Here is a 21,349-nt window from a genome sequence, read left to right on the forward strand (position 1 = left end):
ATAATGGGTCAAACGCAATGAAACACCATTGGGGAAGTATTATCTTAGTTGCATCGTGGTTGTTTAGATTCTGACATTGTTAAAATGAGATAGGATTGATAACATTTGCTAGAGTATTCTGTGTGTGATAAGATAGAGTATTGTTAAGGTAATGGTCCATTAAGAATAAAAACAAGACCCGGACTATCTACCCAAATGTCGGCTTTGACTTCAACATGCTCTGGGGAATTATCTGAAAGAATTTGTTGTACACCCTTAAACTCAAAACAGCTGTGGAGGAACACTGTTATTGGTCTTGTGGATACCTTAGACGGGGGTCAAACAGGCTGGTTGAGATCCCTCAGTGTTGGCCTCTCCAGGGGGCCATACAATTTCTGTTTGTACTGCCTCAGGTTAGAAACATTCTGCAATTTTGTCCTTTTCATAAAGTTTTGGGTCCATTTTTCGTTTCGGCCTCTTTGTCGTCGTCAGACCCCAAACTTTCGTCTTCTTGAAAGTCGGAAATGAAGCAAGCAATCGCAACGAAACGCTACTCAGCATTTACCGTCCGGGCCACAAACGCTCTGCCTCAATCCCACTGACAATAAGACCCCTCATTAAAAATTTTTGCCATTGTGAATGCATCGCTTCCCCTGGATGAAACTATCTGGCACTACCATATCCCCGTGGCTCATTCTTTTCAGCGCAGTACATTGCTTTTAACTCATCCCTACAAGTTTCAAAAATGCCGTCCTCAACACCAGCGCAGAAACTGGCAGCGTTCTTTTCTTTAACCAGAAGCGTCTTGGCTAGAGACCGTCATCTCAGGAAGTCGTGCTGAGAAAGTGAGATGATTTATAGAGGCTTGCGATTTTTACAGCATTTACAACCAGGAACGGTACTGCCAGCGACGGCGTCAGCGCCATTGGACACATAGATAATGAACTGCAAGGCAAGGTTTCCCGTCAGCCCTCCTCTTTTCTGCCGATGAGAGGATTAGGCTCTTAATTAGTGCCTCCAAAGGGAAAGCTCAATTTACGGGACGGTGGGGGATGTGTGCAGGAAAATGTCTAACAGGCTGGAATGGGGGCCTCCTATTATCGAGTGCAAAGGGGGATGGGTGGATGAGAGCTTCTTTCTTGTAGACAAAAGGGGTGCATTCCGCCTGTACTGTGATTCAGAAAGTTTTAGAAGGTGGGTGTATAACAAATCCTGGAGGCTGTAAGTACTGGGGGGGTAATGTGCGTACTACGGTAATGACCGCCCCCAAAACAGTGTCAGGGTCCGACACGAATCATATTTTGAGAATTAGCTTGAATTCGAATTGCATAAGTCATGCCGCACAGAATTTTTAATTGGAATGACAGGATGAGAAACGTATTGAAAGTTACAATAGCCATAACACAAAAAATATATATATGCTTTTTTTATCTGTACGATTTTTTTAACTCTCCTTGAAACAAAATTGCAGGTTACTTTATGTACTTCACGTGTGTTGAAACTATCAGTATTTCCTGCAAAATCTAACCTTAGGCTCAAATTATAAATAATTCTCAATTAATTTGAATAGCTTTTATATGTTTTACATTACAATTCAAATCTTGGTAGTGGTTTAAAAACTTGGCCAATGAGTTGAAGGGGGGACTAAAAAGGATCAAACCTGCTGTTCTCAGTTTTTTCCGGTGAAGACTTAAGGAGCCTACGTTTCTTTGAGCAGTGCCGCCTGCGCCCCATAAATCATTAAGGTAGTCTTGTGCTATCCACTGAGTGCCTTTTTTTGTGGGAAACCTCTCAGTCAGCAAATGCTTTTCCCACCATTGTTTCCAATTTAGGGGCCCACCTGTTTACCTCTTTTAGCGTTCTAAATGTTTACACTGAACCTTATCCTGCGAATGTGTTTTTTCAGTTGGCTTCACCTAACCTTACCAAGACGTTCTTGGTGCCGAACCTAGAAAGCGCTTGACGGGACAGTAGCTTTTACACTAATACCCACCTACAGCATGAATACAAATCCCGCAAAAAAAATTATTTATGTTTAAGCGTGTCAGCTTTAAATCCCATTAGTTCTTCAGTCAAAAATCTGAGGGTAAATAAACTAAACCTATGTTTTGGTGGTTGCTGAGGTGAGCTCAGGTAAAGAGCCACTAAAGACAGGCTTTAATGTGAGGGTCTCATGAATGCAGCACACAGAGAAACCTGCCATCCCTCGCCATACCTCCAAAACCACCGTCTGCAAAATGACTTTCTAACCGACTGCAACTGAAATGTTTACTTGGCAGCAATACAAGCATTAAACTAAATAAACAAAAACGGATAAGCTACACATGCCGCTTTTTCCCTACCCGCACTGGTAGAGATGTCATTGAGAAGAGATGAAGAAAAATGTTAGTCTATATGTCTTTCTTCATAGAAACCTACGTAGGAAAACAGGATCAAGACAAATTATTGTGAGATTTTAGCTTGAGCAGACATATGGGACGTGCTGCTACTGTGCGAGAAAAGGTTTCTTCAAAGCTTTAAAAAAAATATATATATATATATATATATATATATATATATATATATATATGTATATACACACATTTAAATATATTATACAACTGCAGAAGGAATTAAGAGACCATTCCGAGTTTTTATTTAATCAGATATTTTGCTGCAATTCCAGTCCAATGTCTGTTGAATTTTACCAAAATAAAACCTCAGGAGTGACAAAGGAATCCAACAGCAATGTAAAAGACTGACAGCATGACAAGACACATGAAAACTGTGATAAAATCCAAGTTATCACATACAAATATAATACTTTTCCTAAATTCATGTAGAATTATTACTACAATATTGCTTAAAAGTGAACATAAACTTGTATTTGAGGTCTTAAAAAATACAGAGCCTCTTTTCTGATATTTATGCCTGTTTCTCCACTTTTCATTTTCTGGAATAAATGCGAATAAAAACAATATTTTTAATTTGAAATTTGGGAGAAACATTTTTAGAAGTTTAGAAATATATTTTTACCAGACACACATAGGAACCTAAATATTAAATTCATTTTTTATCTAATCTTAATCTTTCCGTGGCTGTATATCTACAATTATAATAATAGAAATAAAAATATAAATCAACTTAAGCTTTTTATGTTTTAATTAAAACATAAAAAGCTTACTATTAAACCATAGTAACCACAAAGTTAACCATGATATTTGTAGTAAAACTGTGGTTATAAATATATTATGCAATTCACAAAAAAACATGGTTTACTATAACAATATATATTTTTCTAAATATATAGTTACCTTTGTAATAACTTTTTTAAGATGGTCACACCATGAGACCAGCTGTCTGACCAATTAAACCAGCTGATCACTGCTTTGGCCTGTTTGGAAGACCATCTAAACTAGCTTAGTGTTCAATTTTTCAGTCTGGCACGGTCCTAAATTTTGCTGCACACTCCACTGAGACGTCTTTATTGGGATATTGTATTAAAGCTAAAGTTCAAAACATTCCTGTGTTTAACGTTGGCCCGGATGTCAACTGCGAGTCTACTGCGTTTTGTTCACACACTTGTTTAAGTCCTCTTAAAGCTCTTGTAAATATTGTCAGACGAGCAGAAGCTTGCCTCTGTCTGCCTCTCAGAATGTTCTCTGCACAGGGCAATATTTATCTTAGTGCAGGCTGCAGGGAGGGCTGTAGCAGAAGAGAGGGGTGTAGGTAAACACTTCAGAGGGGTCTGTAACAGCCCTCCAACACTTCTTTGAAAGTGTCAGTGACTGACCTCACAACTCAATGGCACGGTGCTAACTAGGAGAAAGACAAAGCGGGCAGAAAGCCAGTTGTTTGAAGATGGAGCCTGCAGTGCTAAATAGGGGATAGGAGGATTGGAAAAGCCAAAACTCTACTGGTGTAAATTACAGCATTAGCGCATGGCATTAAAACAAGCAAGTTAACCTTTTTTCCCCTTAAATTGTTTAAACGTGCCTAGGTCATATTTCTAAATTATTTCCAACCATTTTTCCCTTTCGCATCACCCTAATGCAAAAAATAAATGAATAAGTTGCATTACTCTAATGTTATTAATTTACTTGCAAGTATTAATAATTACTATTGAACTCGCTGCGCTCTGTCATTGAAGCCCCGAGACGGGCAAGAGCCGCCTGTACTTATCCTATTGAATCTATCTGCCGCCTTTGACACCATTAACTGGCCTACAAGACCACCACAGGTTCGGCACCCCCTTATCTTCATTCGCTAATGCAGACTTATGTACCCGCCAGATCCCTATCCCTAAATTAACGATATCTTGTTGTGCCACCCCCAAAAGAAAAGAAAAAACGTGCTTAAATCTGTCTGAAGTGTGCGCAGAAAGTAATAAACGTATAAAAAATACCATGTACACCGGTACACGTCATGAATGATAAAAACATTCGAAAAATCGCCCTGTTCTGCAAACATGACTCCACCTTCATACATGCGTGTCATGTTTACGCCTAGAGGCTTGACACTGACACGCATTTTCGAGTTGACCGGCGTGTCTGTTAATGGGTTGGTTCTTCTGTATGTAACAACTCAAGCTGCAAAAGTGACTGTTTACTAGGGCTGATCGATCAATCGAAAACGCAACCATGGTGTGAGGCGTTGCAATTTGCTAATCGCAAAAGGCTGCGATGTGGACACGATGTGAAAAATATGAACCACATCTGTTACGCTTTAAACGGCATTCGCGCGCGCAGCCTGTAATACACTTGCGCGTCTCCCCATACATTCTACTCTCCTACATAACATCATTTAGCTTCTACTTTTGTTGTCGTTTCGAAAGTGCACCATCCAGCGGTCCAAATGTACATATTGTGGCTTTAAAGCAATTTTCGGTTTCGGTATTGGTTTTCATCTATGTGCATCCACATTTTTTTATTTTGGCCCAAAATTTTCCTTTCGGTGCCTCACTAGTAAACACAAACATTTATTTTGATGCAATTAATTGCGATCAATCGATGAAAATCTCCATGAGAAATGAATAGAAATGATAAAGAAACTCAAAAGTAAGCAGCCAAATAGAGTATAGTCAAATCAAAATGGTTCAAAACTATTTGCTGAATTCTCAGATAAACTGTTAAAATGCATTAACTGTACTGAAAATACTCAATGCGAAATATATATTTTTATCACTACCTGTAGAACTATAAAGTTAAATGCAACCGAAAATTATCAAGTTAGATTCCCATACAATTCTTAAGGAATATAATTTCGGTAAAGCCGTTACATTCATGTTATGTTACTTCCATTTGTGTATCTTTTCATTCAATAAGCATTTAAACCTCACGGCAACAGCTGAAAACACCGTCACAAAGGCTTTTACGCTGTCTTTATCCTGAAGTTCCTTTTAACTATACAAAACTGCCCCCACTCAAGAGATCCCACCTGTCAGACTCATTTCTCATTACTTATTCTTACAGAAACAACAATGGAGCAAAATTAGGATTGATAATTGTCAGCAATTAGCCAAGGGCAAAGAAAAAGAGAAGAAGCCTCAAGAAAGAAAGGTGTTGTGAATACTTAAAACAAGTGCGTGCGGACTGAGAGCCAGTGTGGATGACTGGTCAGAGCTTGACAGCCAGGAAGGGCGATACAATACACTCGGTCTCAGTTAAAAGGCAGGTCATGAACACTTAATAGAGAGGGGTGTCACTTTAGACACCTTAATTTGATAATTACTGACAGGTAAAATTATACCATTGAAGAATGACAGAATAAGGGATGTAAAAGTTTGCTGTGCCCATCGGCCAGCAAAATACATTGAAGCTGCGCGGCCTGCATGTTTGACAGTACGTAAAAGCACAAAAAGCTAAAACCAGGTGAGCTGACTTGAGGAAATGACTCACAGATACCATTAGAGGGTGTTCACGAAAACTGAAATTCGCCCACTGACAGCAGCGTTCTTTCACCCCCTCTAAAATAAACACAGTGAGCTCAACACTTTTTAGTGGATGAGACATGGGATTGCATGCAAAAGCTGAATTACTGAATTTGAAATGTCTGAATTGAATCTTACAGGGAAGCACATAAGTCTCAAGATTTGTTTTATGCGTCTTAAAAAATGCAGTGGAACAGAACTTCGTATTCATCACTCCCAGGCCTTTGATGAAGCTTTGTTTTGAATCAGTTTTTGTCAGTAGGCCAAACATCTAAATGACTACCAGGAGTTTTCTCTCAGAAAGATATTTAGATGGTAATCACAGCGCCTCAGTGTTCATGTTTTCCATTTGGAGTATGTTGAGGGCGTGTCGACTCGAGCCGTCTTCTCAGTCTTACAGGAATAGTTCACACAAAAACATAATAAGTTCTGTCATTATTTACTCACCCACATCTCATGTGACTGACTGACTTCCAAAAGAAGACATTTTAAAGAATGCTTTTCAATACAATGAAGAGATGCGGTCAGTCACTAACATTCTCTATAGAAAAAAGTCATGCTGGACTGAAACAATAAAAGTAGGATAAAAAAAATTATGTTATTAGACACAATCTTGACCTCAGATGTGTTCAATATTATAATATTATTACAATTAAAACCAACTGCATAATTACAAATTTAAACAAAGATGCCAACTAGAGGGGCATATCACACACACCAAAATAATTTACATCTGGTCTTCTAACCGCTGTTATGATAGAAACGGTGGCGTAAAACACAGCCAGCTTTAACCAAGAAACTGAGAAAGAGTGGAACAGCTTTTTAATCAAAGTAATCTCAAAGTGGTTTGAAGTTTAACAGTTGCCGCCGCCTAGATGAAGATACATATGGGCCACAGATGCTTTTACATTCAAGATCTGACTCCTGAATGGGTATCAGATGGTTCTCCTGCATAAGCATTGTGGTTTTTTTTTAAAGGAATAGTGCACCTTCAAAATAAATGAAATTCTGTCATTATTTAAACGCCCTCTTGTCATTTCAAACCTGTGTGACTTTCTCCTGCAGAACCCAAAAGAAGATGTTGTTAACCGAAAACCGTTGGTCCCCATTGACTTGGTTTTGTGTCCATACAATAGAAGTCAATGGGAGACCAATGGTTTTTGGTTCCCAAAATTTTTCATACTACTACTTTTGGAGAAGATAGAAAGTCTCACAGGTTTAATATGACAACGGTGAGTAAATGATGACAGAGTTTTAATTTTGAAGGTGAACAATGGCTTTATTTAAAGGCAATGTAGATAGGATTTGTATATTTTTCTGTAATACATGCAATCCTTCCAGTGTGAACTGAACATGGCGTTGTCACATCGAGTATTCTTCTGTGGGCACATTATCGTTGGTAGTTACGTGCCAATTACGCTGTCTCAGGCCATTTGACAACCTGCCAGCGCAAAGTCTCTCGAGGTGTCAAAACTGGGCTACACAAACAGACCAAAACACAAGGTCTATTTAAGGGGATATGTGTGTCTCCGTTTTCACAGTTAGCATAAACCCACCTGCAATAACATTGTCCGCACATAGCCTTATTCTGACACGCTTTTTCATGCCGTGCCAAAATTATCTTTTGATATCAGTTAGCTTACTGCTTTTATTGGAACGCCTGAAAGACCAGACAAACACCTGTTAGTTAGCCAACTTGGCACGTTGTAGTTAATGACACGTGTGAGAATCGACAGCATTTTGAACGATTGAGGTAAAACCCGGTGCATGCCCTCACCATCTAAATATATATTATAACTGACACAATTCTGCTTTTGTAGCACCACAGTGGAAAAAACCCTGTAAATGTGCCAACAAAAATCGTCCAACCTGTAGCCCTAAATCTTAACCCATTTTATTGTGCGAAATATTCCTCAAGGATGCCAAGGGGTACTGGATGATATCTGACACAATAGAAGTCTGGTTCACACGTCTATAGAAAAAAGAAAGCATATTTACACACAGGCCCACCACTACAATTCAGTCTGTCAATAACAAGGTTTCAGTCAACATCCCTCTTGATCCATTCAGCTATTCGGTAGCTAAGCAAACAACACTGCAAGATGGATTGCGGCTCTTTTAAAGACAAAGTAACCACTGCTGTAATATAGTACAGCAATGGCAATGCTGTGCAGCCGTGGGTTGGGTGGAAAAACTATGTTACTTTTTGCCTCATCTTTTTGGCAAGTCCGGGTCTCCCTCTGACTCTAGACGCCTCAATGTCGCTACCAGCGGGCGTAGACTTGCTTGACACAAGAAAACAGTATCTGGAGCAGAATACTAAATGGCCCAAAAACCCCCAAAATGACACTTCAGAGCTAATGAATACATGTAATAAATTAACTAAAATGTATAAAACAAAAAGGGGAGCAAAAAGAAAAACATGCGAGGTCACAATATTCTCCATTCTCACTTTAATGCTATTGGTCCCTGCAGCACATGGTGTTAATGTAATGTTATTACTTTCCATTATACGAAAATGTAAAGTCTAAAGTCATTTTCACACACAATGCTTATGATACTTTTTTATATTCTTTAATTTGCATTTTGTTTTAAGAAAAGCATTGGAAAAGATTAACTAATGAAAAAAACAAAAGCCACAGTAACCGTAAATAGACCGCAAAATAACCGTAGGGGGTCCGCAAAATAATTATTTAGGGGCCTTGGGAACATAACATGATCTTCTATAATACGCTTTAACACTTGCTGTCTCTGTAAAGAAAATTTATTTCTCACAATGTTTATTTTTACAAGCTTTTCAAATCCCATAATTCACTTTACGTTATGTGAACATTCCGATTAGGCACAAGTATAAATAAAACGTCTGAGATTTTAATCTGCTTCCTGTGGCAAAGAATCTTGCCTACCTGTGTTGATAACTACATGGCTCCATGCCACAACATGTAAAGTGCACGGCTTGTTTATTCCATAGGTCTGAGCCAAAGATAAGATACTATCCTACTGGATCCATGTTAAACTGCTTGGCTCCAAGAAGAGGAGGGGCATCAAGAATGCCGGGGTAGGAACAAGTCCGTATCTGCTGGTGCCATGCAATTACCTTTTTCTCTTTTAAAAAAGTGCCAGCCAAGAATGCATAGTTTACATTGCAAGAAATTACCTACGACACAGCAGATTTTAAAATTCATACCTCGAGATTTAGACCGAACTTGAGCGTGGACTGTACAGGACCAAAATAACAATTTCTGAAAACCTGGAGTTTTTTGGAAATCATTTCCACTTTTTTACACTTAACGTGAGCCAGATTTATTTTGGGAAAATAGTTTTAAGAATGATTGAGAGTGTGCAGTGCTGCCAGCAGTGTGAGCTGTCTTTTACAAGAAACAAATGAGTAAGGAAACATTTTGATTTCATTTCCCATGTACAAGCTTTCAAAATTCCAAAAGATTTTGGTCTCTGGCAGCTTCTCCCCGCTGCCCACAGGCCACACAGAGCGAGTACAGTGAGCGATACATATGATACTGTATATCCTGTGGCTACCTCAAGAGCCCAATGTTTCAGCAAATTTGAGTAAATAGCCGTCCGTGTATTATTTTCTTGACACTATTTCGACTAACAGGTTTTGACCGATAAGATTATGAGCACTTGTTATGCGAATCAAACAAATTTGTGCGACTCGAAAAGCCTGGCAGCTAACATAACAAGCCCCACGTAGTGCTTCAAATTTCCACTGACACATCAAGAAAAATGCACAGGATCAACTTTTGTAAGGGTGGATTACAGCAGATGTTTCTAATATTCTTTTCTCTTTACCTCTTTCCAAATCTGTATACATTGCTTTTTTCTGATGAACACAGAGAAAGATATTTGGAAGAATGCTTATAACCAAACAGTTCTTGGCCACCATTAACTACCATAGTAGTAAAAATTACAAAGGTAGTCAAATGGGCCCCAGAACTGTTTGCTTTCATACATTCTTCAAAATATCTTCTTTTGTGTTCAACTGAACAAAGACATTTATAAATGTTCCTACTATTTTTTACTGGAATATATTCATACTGGAACCCATTTGGTTAATTTAGGTTCCCTGGCTCAGTACTTCAAGCCAACCATCACTAACTTAGGGATGAAAATTTACTCCAACCTTAAGTTCGACAGCCAGATCAAGACAGTCGTTAAATCAAGCTTTTTCCAACTAAGGCAGCTGGCATAGATAAAGCCACTTCTTTCGAGGCAGCTATTTGAGACTGTTATCCATGCCTTTGTTACCACTCGGCTGGATTACTGTAATGCAATGTATGCTGGGGTTAATGGGGTTTTGGTCGCTCGTCTGCAGATGGTGCAAAATGCTGCAAGCACGTCTTTTCGTGCTTGGAAATACGAGCACTTCCCTCCCCTTTTATCCTCACTTCATTGGCTGCCTATACACTTTAAAAACAAATAAAATCATTTTTCAATTTATTCTAATGCGCTAAAAGGTCTTGCCCCACTCTACATTGCCCCGTTCTCTCAGGCTATCTGATAAACTGTTACTTTTGTGGCTAAAACAAAGCCTACGCTGAGAGGGGACCGTGCCTTTGCTGTGGAAGCTCCAAAATTGTGGAACAGTTTGCCCCTGTCTATTAGACAGGCTTCAACACTTTCTTCATTCAAATTACTTTTGAGAACTCTTCTTTTCTCCTTGGCCTTTAAAACCTGATGATGACATTTTGATTGTTTTAGTGTACGTGCTACGCGGTATATCTATATCCCATGTTCGTATAAGTTGTAAAGTGCTTTATAAATAAAGTTAGCTTGCTTGCTACTATGGTAGTCAATGGTCAACCTGTTCTCACTCCCGACTCATCACGTATTGATGCTCGGTCAGCACCTCTTGCCGTAACTTTTCAACACGCAGGGTACCTCTTTGGAATCGTTTTTCGCTCTTTGCTAAATGCTCTAGACATAAAAGTACAGTCATGAGTATTTAATGGACAAACTTACCAAAGGAAGTGTTAAAGTATTACAAACAACTTGTGTCGCAGACCTTTTTCCAGCAAAGCCTTACTATAACTTTATATGAAGATGCAGTCTCCCTGAATTAACTAGATGCAGTCGATCGCAGGAGCCAATAAGGTTTCACGTTTAACGCTACGAAATGACGCAATCGGTCACGCACTGGAGAGCCAATGGCATGACGTAACTTCTTCTGGTGGCAATTTTGAACGTCTGTTGTTTGGCTAACCGGATCTGAGATTTACGGCGGACAGCGATCGTTAAGCTTAACTTAAACCCCCCTAAACATCATCGTTGCAAATTATATCCAATATATCATTTCATAACGACTGTAAAATTTGCGTGCCCTGCACATCGAAAAATGAAGCCAAAGGGAGGTCAATATGGAAGGAGTCGGGAGTGAGAATGTGTTGCAATGGTGGCCAAGAACTGGTTGGTTAATGGCAAACATTCTTCCAAATATCTGTCTCTGTGTTCATTGCTACAACTCGAGCGAGAGTAAATAAAATTCATTTTTGGGTGAACTGCTTCTTTAAGCACTCTATATGGTGCGATTCTTTCCCACTCGCTTATCTGGTGAAGACACTTCAGATAAAAAACAGATCTACTACAGTACCGGACATGGCAAGAAAAGCCACCGCATGCCACCGTGTCTCTATCCACCAGCGGTTTGAGGATCCCTCTGTTTGTTATCACTTGGCTGACGGCATTTACACAGTCAACCCCCACTGCTTATTTTGCTGGTCGCACAGTTTACTATAGAGCGTCTGGGCCCTGTCCCTGGAGCGTGTCCAATAATGACTACTGCCGTCACCGCCCTTCCAATGTCTTCAACGCAGGACAACCTGCTGACACACCAACCGCCAATCTGTGGGAAAATATTCCTGGAAAGATGAAAACTCAAACGGCTTCACAGATGTGCTTTTTACTATAAACAATATAAAAAAACTTTTTTGACTAAATTCAAGCTTTTTGTATGAAAACCTTTAGAAAAGAATTTGACAAAAATGTTGACTCTAGGAGGGTTTGTAGACAAAGTAGATATGCCAGTTGGGTTTCATTAATACTTAAAAAAATTAAAAGAGAAACAGTAAAGTAACTTATGCTTCTGAATAGCATAATAAAATTTTCCTAGTTTTTATAAGCCACAAGAAAACTTTGGGAGAGAAAGACAAAACATTATCACTTCCTTATTCAACATTATGAATTAAAAAATAATCTAATATTTTTACAAAATAATGAAATGGATACTCTTCTGAAATTCTGAATAGCACGCTATGTTCCAGGTTTTGAAAGCTTGACAGATATGGTCACTATTAACTGATGGTTTTTAGAAAATTGCTGTGTCTTCAAAATCATCTTTGGAGTTGCACTGTAAAAAACAGTCGAGGTTTGTATTTGCAGTTTTGAGTGCAGTATTTCTTTCCGCAAAGAAAAAATCAGTTCGCTCTGTGTGCATTCAGAATTATAGGGTAGCGTTATAAAGGGAATATTTTCTTTGTTTATCTTCCGTAGATGTCTGGAAGACTTCAGACATTTTATTCCCGTCATGCTTCACTGGGCTTCTGGTTTGGCTCAGGACTGTATGTGGGTAGAAGGGTTCACACCCTGTTTTCATCAACGACATTACATATGTGTGTGTTCAGTGGACACACTATATCTCAACCCTGCACCGCCTGAACCAAAGCCAGGAGCCGTGTTGAAAAGTTCATATTTACAGCTTCTACCAGTCTAACGTCTAACTACTTATTACCTTGTGGGCTTCAAGTAAAATTACGGATAAAAAAAAGAGCATCCAGACTTTCTCTCTCGTCATATATATTTAAACCACTCACATCTCAACTTTTGCTGTCAGAGTGTTTTAGTATGTTGTGTCACATACAGCAGCAGATGTTCAGGAACCATAAACAGAACCGAACATGATGAAAATCACTTGATACTGGTATTTCTTTTAAAAAAATCACGGCTCTCCTACGAATATAAATAGAGATGCGGGGCCATCAGAACACCTGTCGGGGAGAGAGTCTCCGAGCCAATGAATCTACTAGGAAACAGAAAAAAAGGAAGAAACTATCTGCGGGTTTGAAGCCAGGACTAAATGGTGCATGCTGGGAATGGCACGGCATTAAAAAAGTACAAAAAAAAGGAGTTAGAGATGAAGAGGGGGAGTGGGTTAATCCCCTGAAGCATCCATATATTGCTCCTTACTCTCCAACTGCTTGTAAATGGTTTGGAATGTAACATGTTGTATTTGGATCAGTTGTGTATGGAGAGATTTATACATGTAGACGTTGCCTTAAGCTACCTCCTTCTAACTTTTAACAAGGGTCTTTGAAGTAAGGCTAGAGCCTTCCAGCATTAAAGAAATATCAGAGGTACATTCTTTCATTTTTCAGTCAGTTATGGATTGTATCTTTGTGTGGCGGCCTTATCTCGGTCAATGTCTGGCTCATACAATGTCTGAAAAATCCACTTGTGTCTTTCTCTCACACAAAGTTTGTAATGCGTAAGAGCAGTAGGAAGTATTTCCAGAGCGTGTTAAATATTCCTTAGAACTCAGATGTTAACAGTATACATATATTATTCTTTATTTTCAAGCATACTAATGTTCGAGATACACCAGACATTTTTTAGCCCCGACATCAAAATGCTGCGAAGAAAAAAAGCCCATGTGACCGTATTCGGGTGAACTTCAAGCAAACCGGACTCCATCTTTCCAGTCTCAATCTGTATGTAGGCCAAAACTTCTCTGACTTTAACTTTATTTAATGAGAGTGGAAAGATGCAGAGCTACTTCTTCAACTTCTTGATCAGAATCTCATGTTTTTCAAGTAGACTTTACAATCAAATGCCTGCGGACTCTCCAGAAAAACTAAATCAAGACATCTCCCTCCCTTCGCTTACCATATCTAATCTTTAAATCCCCTTTTGGGGCTGGTCAGTCCCGCGTGTGAAATTTAAGATGAGGCAGAGAAGGGGGATCTTGGAAAGCCATTTAGTTAACTGTTTATAAAAGCCACATGAAGGAAAGTTTGCACAAATCCCCTTAACTGCCGGTGAAGGAGGTGGTTTCAACTCGGAGTGAACTGATCTGTGGTCAGAATTTGAAGAACACGAGTACAAATAAAGCGCCTTGGAACACAAAAAAACGAATGATCCGTGAAGCCAATGCTGCATATATCATTATGCAGTGAAAGCTGTTGTAGTAATAAAACTTTTTATTCAAGTTTGCTTGCCAAGTGGAATCAAGGCTACAATCAGAGTACTTTACAGTCTTGGTCACCTTTTTGGACACTAAAAGTGAAAAAAACATTTTCACCAATTTCTCACTTGATATGATATCAGTCGTATACCCAAAAGACAGCAGTCTGTTCCAGATAGTGGACAGTTATACTTCTGACAGGAAAAAATTAGACTCGGTCAATAGGCCTTCCTGTAAGGTGCCGGCATGACTTCTCGAATGTCTGGCAATGGTAGGATCGGTATTGACCCTTGGTTAAAACTTTGAGGTTTAGTTTCAATGCACACAAGTTTCTTTATTGGCTTCAATGAATGGTTCACCAAAACATTCTAATTATTTATCACTATGTCATCCCAAACCTACAGGATCTTTCTACTTTTTAGAGGGTACATTTAGAGGCATGTAATATCCCATAATTGTGGTTTCTTATGTCATTTGGCAACAAATCTTATGCAGTTTGGACAGCTGCAACCAATAACTTTTTATCACATTTTTATACTATTTTATACTATCTTATATATTTATAGAATTAAAAATGCTGTATATATGTTAATATTACAAAAAGCACAAAGAATTGAATTGAATATTATTATTTAAAATTGTATTATTTTATTATTATTTATGTCTGAAATACCATAATTATTGATACCAAATTTGGAGACAATTTGGACAAATAACTTGCTTTTCGCTTATGTGTATCGTTTATTTTATATTATAAAAACCATAATTTTGGAACTTGGAAGTATCTGTGCCCATTCATTTTATAGAAAAGAACAATATGGATAATATTAATTAAATTCACCTTTTGTGAATTTCAAGGATTTGAAAATCACAAGGCTGAGCAAATGATAAAGTTTTCATCTGAATGAACAGAAGAGTTGAAAGTTCATGACTGTTTCTCAAATGCAATAAAACCTGAAGTTGAAAATGTGAACAGGAGACAAAAACTGTAAGAGATCCTCATCCTCTGACCAATTTTCTCTGGTCCAGAAAACCTATTGCAGCAGAAGGGGCTCCTTTTGAGAAACAGAAAGGCATGGCAGAGAAAAAAACGAATAAATCCCTTTCTCAGGAAGATTAGTGGCTGTCCCTTTAGAGTGGGGTGCGGAAAGAGCAGCTTTTTAAGCCACATTTTTCCCTGCCAGTGACTTGACCCCTGATGCATTCCCTCTCTCCCCTGTGCTGCCTGCTGTACTGCTCTCTGCTCCTCCCACCCGACCGCCTTACCCATTCTTCATCGTCTCTACGGAGACCAACTCAGGAGGGATAAAGAAATACCCCTTTTCCACTGACATAGAGCTGGTTCTGGAGTTAGCGGTTAATCTGGAAGCATTCGGTACAAAACCACTGAAGAAGATACAAATTAATGTATTACTGATGTGATAAACCTGTTGGTCTTAAATCAGGAACCTGTACCGTTAGAGTTAAAGTTTTTAAAACAAAACAACTCAAAAACGATCAACAAAATCTGATGTGGGACATTTCAGGTTTAATTTCTTTTAAGTGATTTGGATTTTTAATTTGTCAGGACAGAGACAAGCTACTTGCTAGATAATACTTAAATGGTGACCGAACTGACATCATTTGAGGACATATTAAAATCGACAAGGCCTGTTTAATATTTGACCGAAGCGGGTGGAAAAAAAGAAACCGCTGTGGTTGGAGACGTTTCTTTAAAGATTTTCCTTGCTTCAACGTCTTTTAGCTGTACCTGAACACGCTATGTCTCGGGTCCTGAACAAAGGTTGAGCCGAATGCCTAATAAATCCCTGAGATCCCCTATAACCACTATACTGACCTCCGTAAAACACATTCTGCAGGATAAAAGTCTAAGCAAAAGCTGTAAATAGACATAAAAGTGAGACGAAACAAAAAGGTATTGAATAGCTCAGAAAGGCTTTTAAAAAAGTTCACCGGAGCATGCTTAATACTGCACCCAGAAATCTACCCTGCTACAGTTTGAAGGTTTACCATGCAAGACTACACCATGCACGGCTGCATGATAACTAGAGACCGGACCAATGGAAAAAGTACTTGTTCATAGCATAAACTACATTAATTCATGCTTCTTAATGTCATACATTTCACCATGCATTGAGAACACTACAAGCAAAGGTACCAAGAACCACCCATATTTGTTTCTTACATGCTAATACACAAGTTAATCGAATTATTAGCCAAAGGAAAGTAATAGATTGTAAACATAATTAGAATGGAAAAAATTCATGTGACAATAATGAATTATCATTACATTACTTTTCTTTGGCAGGCCAACAAACGGATAATGTAACCCAAAACTTTAACATGATATACTAGTGGTGAACTACAGTAGTATTTTATTGAAGACTCTTAGCCAAATACCAGTACACTAACACAGACAGTCATGATCTGTAGTACATTTCTTCTGGGCTCAGAAAGTAAACAACAAGATTCTTCCTCATCACTGAAGTTTGTATTCCAAATGCTTTGCCAACCAACATTTGAAAAACAACGCACAACAACATTCATCACTATTCCATGAGAACGTTTTTAAATATGACATCAATTAATATGGGTTGCTCTTAATAATCAAGCAGAACATCTTGCACCTAGACAATATGTAAAAACCGAACAGATGCCCTATTTTTACTTGATTTCCCTTAAACAATGTGTGATGGTTGCTTTTTAATGGCAGGCCACCAATCCCCTCATTAAACAGTAAAAAGCCATACTGCGAGATGGTCATTAGCATTTCAAAGGTCTTACAGTATCTTCATGTTCGTCAGAGGACTCGGATGGACAGCGCAGTCCACCGCTCTCCCTAAAGTTTTAAGAAATTTATAACATTCATACTCTGGAGGTGAAAACAACCCTTTTTCTAACTAGGTTGAAAGAGCTTTTCATCTTTTAAACATGTCTAGCTCTCTTCCATTCTCTTATTTGTGTATCTTGTTTATTCAAAACTATAAGCCTTATGTATCATAGATCACGTAATCTGCTGTTAAAAATATATATTTAAAAAAAAGAATGTTTTTAAATGAAGAGAGATGATTGAGCAATCTTATGCGCCAGCGTTATCTCCTTCCAAGTCAACTTATAGACGCTTTGTATACAGCTCCACTGTCCCGCAGAGTTTAGCTTCAACCCAAATTAAAAACACATGGCTGTAATTTTCAAGTAATCCTGAAGACCTCAAATAGCTTGTTCAGGTGTGTTTGATTAGTGTTGGAGGTAAATTGTGTAGGTCAGTTCGGATCCAGGACCGGAGCAGAACAGCCTGGCTTGTAGAACAGTCTTCTCTTACTAAAATGTGAAATCCTTACCCTTAAATGAATGCTACATGGCTTTACTTGTGAGATGCGTGTCTTACCTCTGGATGCAGCGGTGGGTGAAGGCTTTTTAGGGAGGTCTGAGAAACTGCTTCCATCCAGGCCTGACCCTTTACAGTCCTTCTCAGTCTTCTTAGACTCCATGTGTCTAAATGAGCCCTGAAGGAAAATAAAAATGATATCAGCAAATGAATAGGTGACAAAACACATATGGAACGCAGTTAAATAGCAGGCACAGAAAAAACTCACATCACAAATAATATTAAACCCCAAATCACAGACTCAAAGTCAAATAGCAAAGATACATATTTCTTTTGGACGCTGGCGAAAACGACCCTTCGGTTCGAACGTCTCCCACATCTCACTCAAATCAAATCCTTCATCTAACAATCTAAAGGGTGTGGCTAAATTGTTCATATTATATAAACTTCAGTTCTAAAGAAAATCCCTTGCTTCCTTATGGCCTGTCTCATGACTTGTCTGTTTGTTTTGAGAGCTTAAAGGAGTTGCGGTAGAATGCCGTGTTACCAGAAGAGACAAAGCAGCGAGCGTGCAGAGTCTCTGCTCAACGGCGGCTCTGTCGGAGCACTCAAGGGCCTGTGCTGAAGGCAGATGACTTGGCAGCACGCCGCTTGTTTAACTTTGTGTAACCTACGAGATTATCCTTGGTTCAGAGCAAACAGCAAGTGGTTTAGGATTGAAAAGCGGTCCAAACGGAGGCTATTCAGTGTCATATTGTGGCTGCCCATGTTGTTTGTTCTTGAGCAGATGAACGAGTCTGTTTAATACGGTCTAAAATGGTGATGTTTCTCATTTTAAAACAATTAAATGGCCTGGGAGTAACTTATTTTGGGGGGGCAACTGCTTCTCAGCTCAACACATACAATGTGACTTATAAAAAAAATCTTGCCTCACAAATCTGCAAACACTTTAGAAATAAGAGTTCTTCAACTAGGTTTAAAAATATGTGCAAAGAATGCAACAATGCATTGCATAAAAGCATGAGAAATGCAGGTATTAAGTCTATGAAGCTATCAGAAATAATGATAAACACAGGGTAATGGAAAGTTTTGCCCGCAAACTAAATGAGGCTTCACGTTTGACCTTTTGAGTGTTCCTTCAACGTGCTTTACCAAAATATACTTTTTCTTATGTTTGGTACCTGTGGCCACATTCACCACCCTTTGATTGTGCCAGTCAAACATCCCATTGCCAAGATAAGCCGATTAGAGGTGGACTGCTGGAGTTGGAAGGCGTCTGTTTCAGTGCATTAGCCAAAAGAGCACATTTACTAAAGTCTCAATGACACCTCCTTAGACTTTTCTTGGTAGTGATAGATTTCAACAGACTAATTTCTTAGTTAAAACCGAGACTCATAAAGCTGCTTTGTGACCCTTGTTGTCCTCAATTGCAAACCAGCCAATGAAACCAACTGGGACAGGTCTATACTTCTTGTATTGAAACCACCTCCCAGGTCTCAACCCATCCATTTATTTTCTGGTTCCATATCATTACCACAATTGTTACAGGAGAATGTTAAATGAAATGAAACGTTGTTTGAGGACATTTGGAAAACTAAAGCATGCTATTACTGGCATCGGTCACCAATCATTTACCAGTAACACTTATTACCGCGGCCAAATCTGTCTCGGAGTAGACATACAGTAATAATGACTCATAAAGGCCTGTCAAACGTGATCAATCATTGCAATGTCTATTTTAAGAGACGTTTCAATGTGTCAACCGTGCACACCCTATCCATGTTTAGGTTTGCAGACTATGTCTAACTCTGCCCTTTTGACACGAAGATCTGACAGGTGTAAGGAACCAAGTGGACAGGTGGTGAAGGTGGAACGACGAGAAAGCGACTCTCCTGTTCTTCTGCATGACTGCTCTGACAAATGCAGCGTGTGAAATGGATCAGGCTTTTGGTTCACATGACAGAGGGGTGCGGGACCATGCAGGCTTGTGGATTAATCCTCTATAGCCATCCCCTACTGCAATACCCCACCTACTGCTCCATCAAAAAGTATAAGTGGACTGTTCACAAAATACATAATAAAAACATGATAACATTATAAAAAACATGATTTTAGATTTAGAGTTATCTCATTTTGAAACCAAACTCTTCATATGTTTCGCACCATGCTTAAGAACTTCAAATAAAGTGCATTGTTGCATATCCCTTTAAAAGATGAAGACGGGAAAGCTCACGAAAGCGTTAACAGCACAGGAAAAGCAGGAGGAAAGGACCGCAGGTTGCGCCGGAAAGTGACCAGCGGTAAGACATCTGCGTCGTCTGGAACGGTGAGGTCGAGGATGACGAAGAAGTGATCAGACGTGTGCAGTGGAGTGACCTGAGAGTGATGAGTGGAGCATTTCTCGAATCATCCTTGACATTTGCAAAACAGTAAGTGCATTTCTGATTTTGATTGTTTGATTGCAAGAGGTTCACAAAATCTCTCAACACTACAGCTTATGGACTGACCACCCCGCGGACAAAATGCTTTAACCATTTTGGTTTGCAGTCTGGTTCAAGTTATTCTGTTAGTTGTACTTTTCAGCTGAACTTGCTTTAAAACCAGCTAGATCCACATTGGTTAGTCTTTGAGACGACTAGATGACAGACTTAAAGGGATAGCGAAGAATGTCGAGAACCAAAAAACGGTGGCACGCATTGACAGTGGTTTTGTTTCCATACAATAGAAGTCAATGGATGCCACCTTTTTTGGTTACCAACATTCTTCAAAATATCTGCTTTTGTGTTCTGCGGAATAAAGAAAGTCATAAAGGTTTGAAATGAACGGAGGATGACTTGATGATAACAGAATTTTCATTTTTAACAAAGCCCTCTGTAAAGTTGGCCTGAGTTGTTTTTTCTTTCATTCACCCCCTCAGGTGAGCTGAGATCAAAATGGAAGAACAGCATTTCATTCCCTTTGTCCTTTTACTAAATCTGATTTCCCTTCAACAAAATAGGTCCTCAAAGGCAACCAGAGTCAAGCAGTAAGTCCTGACACAATCCACTTCATCCTTATTCTTACTTCATTTCCAAGAACGTAATTACACAGACTACTTTACACCAGCAATTACACGGAGTCCCAAAGTGTCAAAAATGTTTTTCTTCTAGGAAACTGATTTTTTTTTTACTTTAGTTCGTGAATATGTGACAGGCAGCATTGACGGATTCCTTTTGTGCTTGTAATCGCTCTGAAAGGAAGCAACAGGTGTGAAAAGGACTATCTATACCTAAGAACTAAGAGGGTGAAGAAAAGAAACAGGCTGACAAAATACAGAGATAAAAAGGGAGGCCCCTGTGGCCCTTCGGGACAATAAAACGGATGTTAAAACACATCCTATCCTGCTGAAAATATTCAATCAATAAATGATGACTGGAATTCAAGATGCACATGAACCTTCTGTTTTAGCACCCCGATAGCATGAAATGAACAACAAACTGAAGGATAAACAGATAAATGAAATGCTAAATGAACAAATAAACACTTCCAATATGCTAATGGAATGAACATATGTTTGCCTTGGAGTCTTGTTTCTTTTTAAGTGGTTCGCTCTCCAACTACTGTGTTACAGCTTGTCTTTCACACAACACAATGGAATGCAAACACGGTTCAGATCTCCGTCTTGTTTGATGATGTCTGATACCTAGCCTTCTGTGCTTCTTCACTCTTGAGCTATCATGGTGAGGACATAAATGACCTCATAAACACAAGTCTGAACAACCATCTAGTCATGTCCAAATGAACTAATATTAGCTTTGCAGAAATGTCGGGACTTCATTCGTAGACTACTGTGATTACACAAGATCTCTTTACACTTAATCCTGCATTCAGACCAAGTTTGCGTGTAAATGCCATTTGTAATCCCAGGAAGAGATAACATTACAAACAGGAAGTGTCTGTT

The 21,349-nt window shown here is 38.9% G+C and overlaps 1 protein-coding gene across 2 annotated transcripts in view; it reads right to left on the reverse strand.

The window, feature by feature from the left end:
* The window catches only part of gli2a (GLI family zinc finger 2a), a 65,321-nt gene that overhangs the window by 36,261 nt on the left and 7,711 nt on the right, over window positions 1–21,349 (reverse strand). For both annotated transcript variants that reach the window (XM_079464785.1, XM_079464786.1), the window contains exon 2: window positions 17,470–17,587. In XM_079464785.1, coding sequence (XP_079320911.1) covers window positions 17,470–17,572 — 103 coding nt within the window. In that variant the 5' untranslated portion in view covers window positions 17,573–17,587. The remainder of the gene's footprint in view (window positions 1–17,469; window positions 17,588–21,349) is intronic.

The sequence above is a fragment of the Barbatula barbatula genome, assembly GCF_947034865.1.
Source record: "Barbatula barbatula genome assembly, chromosome: 9".
Lineage (NCBI taxonomy): Eukaryota > Metazoa > Chordata > Actinopteri > Cypriniformes > Nemacheilidae > Barbatula > Barbatula barbatula.